The sequence below is a fragment of the Acyrthosiphon pisum genome, chromosome X (assembly GCF_005508785.2).
Source record: "Acyrthosiphon pisum isolate AL4f chromosome X, pea_aphid_22Mar2018_4r6ur, whole genome shotgun sequence".
Lineage (NCBI taxonomy): Eukaryota > Metazoa > Arthropoda > Insecta > Hemiptera > Aphididae > Acyrthosiphon > Acyrthosiphon pisum.
In genome coordinates, this window is record NC_042493.1 from 112,221,500 (window position 1) to 112,223,437 (window position 1,938).

Consider the following 1,938-nt stretch of genomic DNA (forward strand, 5'->3'; position numbering starts at 1 on the left):
GTGTAATTATTGATCTTGAGACATAAATAACTATTTTATAACTGATATTTTGGCATTAGAATATTTACAGATAATTTTTTTTTTTTTTTTGTAATAATGATAGACATATAATTAAAATAAATTACTTCAGAATCATAAGCTATGGTTCATTAAAACTACATTTTACTGAAATATAGATTTTATAAAATATATTGTGTGCTGGACGACGCATGTCATTGTTATCGTGTGTTGTATTAAATGCCAATATAATATATCGCATTTACTGTATACTAATTTATTATTATATTTTTGTAGTCGTTTGTTTAATACACGTCGGCAGCCGCCGAAAACGAGGAGTGACGATGGTGGCCGACCGACGGCGATAAATCTAAGAGCGTCTGACATTGACCTAGACGGGTACGATGAGTTCACCGGCGAATCAGTTCTGACATATTCACGAGACTGGGTACACTATATTGTCTATATATGACGAGTTCAAAATAACGTTTTGTACAAAACACATAGGTAGGCAAGTAGATAGATATTTAGGTACCATATAGTAGTTGGCAACTGCTTTATTTATATATTCAATAATATTAGTTCGTATTGTTCAATATATAAAAGTTTTACAGATCAAAATGAGTAGCAGCGACGATGAACACGATACGAAACAAAGAAATGACAAAGATCGACGTAATGTCAGGTAATATTATTTTGGACTGTCTTCACCCTTTCATAAAACAATTGACCATTGATACATTTTATAACTGCTTTACATCAATAGAAATATTTACCTACCTATATTACTAGGCATATATGATATAGGAACATCTCACGGATATTTTAAACTCTGGATAGAATATTATTCAGGAACTGTAGATAAAAAACCAATAAATTATAGGTAATTAATAGTATTATATTGACGCCTGTCAATTCGACTTTACAAATTGTATTTCTTTATACTTAGGTACCTATTGAAATAAATTATAAAATAATAATAACACTAAACATTAATTGGTTCTCATCAGAGATTAAAAACGTTTTGCAGATTTAAATTTGTTTTTTAAAAAAAAAAGGTTTTTGTTATATTATTGGAATGTTACAGTAGCTATTGATGAACAATACCATTTTCAATTTTGTAAATTATTCTGTAATATTTATGATTTATACACTAAACTCCAACATTTAAATTCATATAATTATTAATTATAATGTATAAAACTTATTAGTGAAAAAAACAACTTTTGACGTATTTTATTGTACCTTCTTATTCTTGACATACACTTTATTTAAAGTCATATATTTTAAATTGTATTTTGCGCATATTTTACTTAAAGCTAAACATATTATAACATATATTATATAATTATTTGAAAATACGACGGAAACATATTCGTTTCAACATTTATATAATTAAAACAAAATTATCGTAATGTCTGTACTTAGTTTTTTCAATTGTTTACGTTTTCAATCATGCATTAAGTTTTCGTTTTATGATAATAGGTATGAATTGTATTTTTTTTTGTGGATAATTTCGTTTTAGTTTCTACGTTTGTTATTCTTAATGTATTTTTAAAATATGTTTTAGACAACATTTTTAATTTCTGGTTCTCGTTAAAACAACAGTTATGAGACCTTTCCATCTAAGTCTGTGTATAACACTATAATAGAATATTGAAGTTATATATTAAATTAGTTTGTTGCATTGCCGTAATTTTAAAATACAATAAATAAATAAAAAATAGTTATTTTGAAGTTTATGGTATTTTTTGTAATAACTATGTGATAAAACACAAACATTTAATAAAACAAAAATCCTATACTATAAAATGAAGATTCCGAGAACCGTGGTGCCCCCTAGTATAGTGTACCAATGGAACAGAAAACGCCGGCTATAGTGAACCCGTGTCGTAAAAATTAAACACCGCTCCGTTTCTACAGTCCGCCTGACCTGTTCCC

The 1,938-nt window shown here is 27.3% G+C and overlaps 1 protein-coding gene across 1 annotated transcript in view; it reads left to right on the forward strand.

Annotated features, from left to right (window-relative positions):
• Window positions 1-617: 617 nt before the first annotated feature.
• The window catches only part of LOC103310005 (serrate RNA effector molecule homolog), a 14,244-nt gene continuing 12,923 nt past the window's right edge, over window positions 618-1,938 (forward strand). Inside the window, exon 1 of the mRNA XM_008186954.1 lies at window positions 618-682. Within this exon, the coding sequence (XP_008185176.1) occupies window positions 618-682 (65 nt within the window). The remainder of the gene's footprint in view (window positions 683-1,938) is intronic.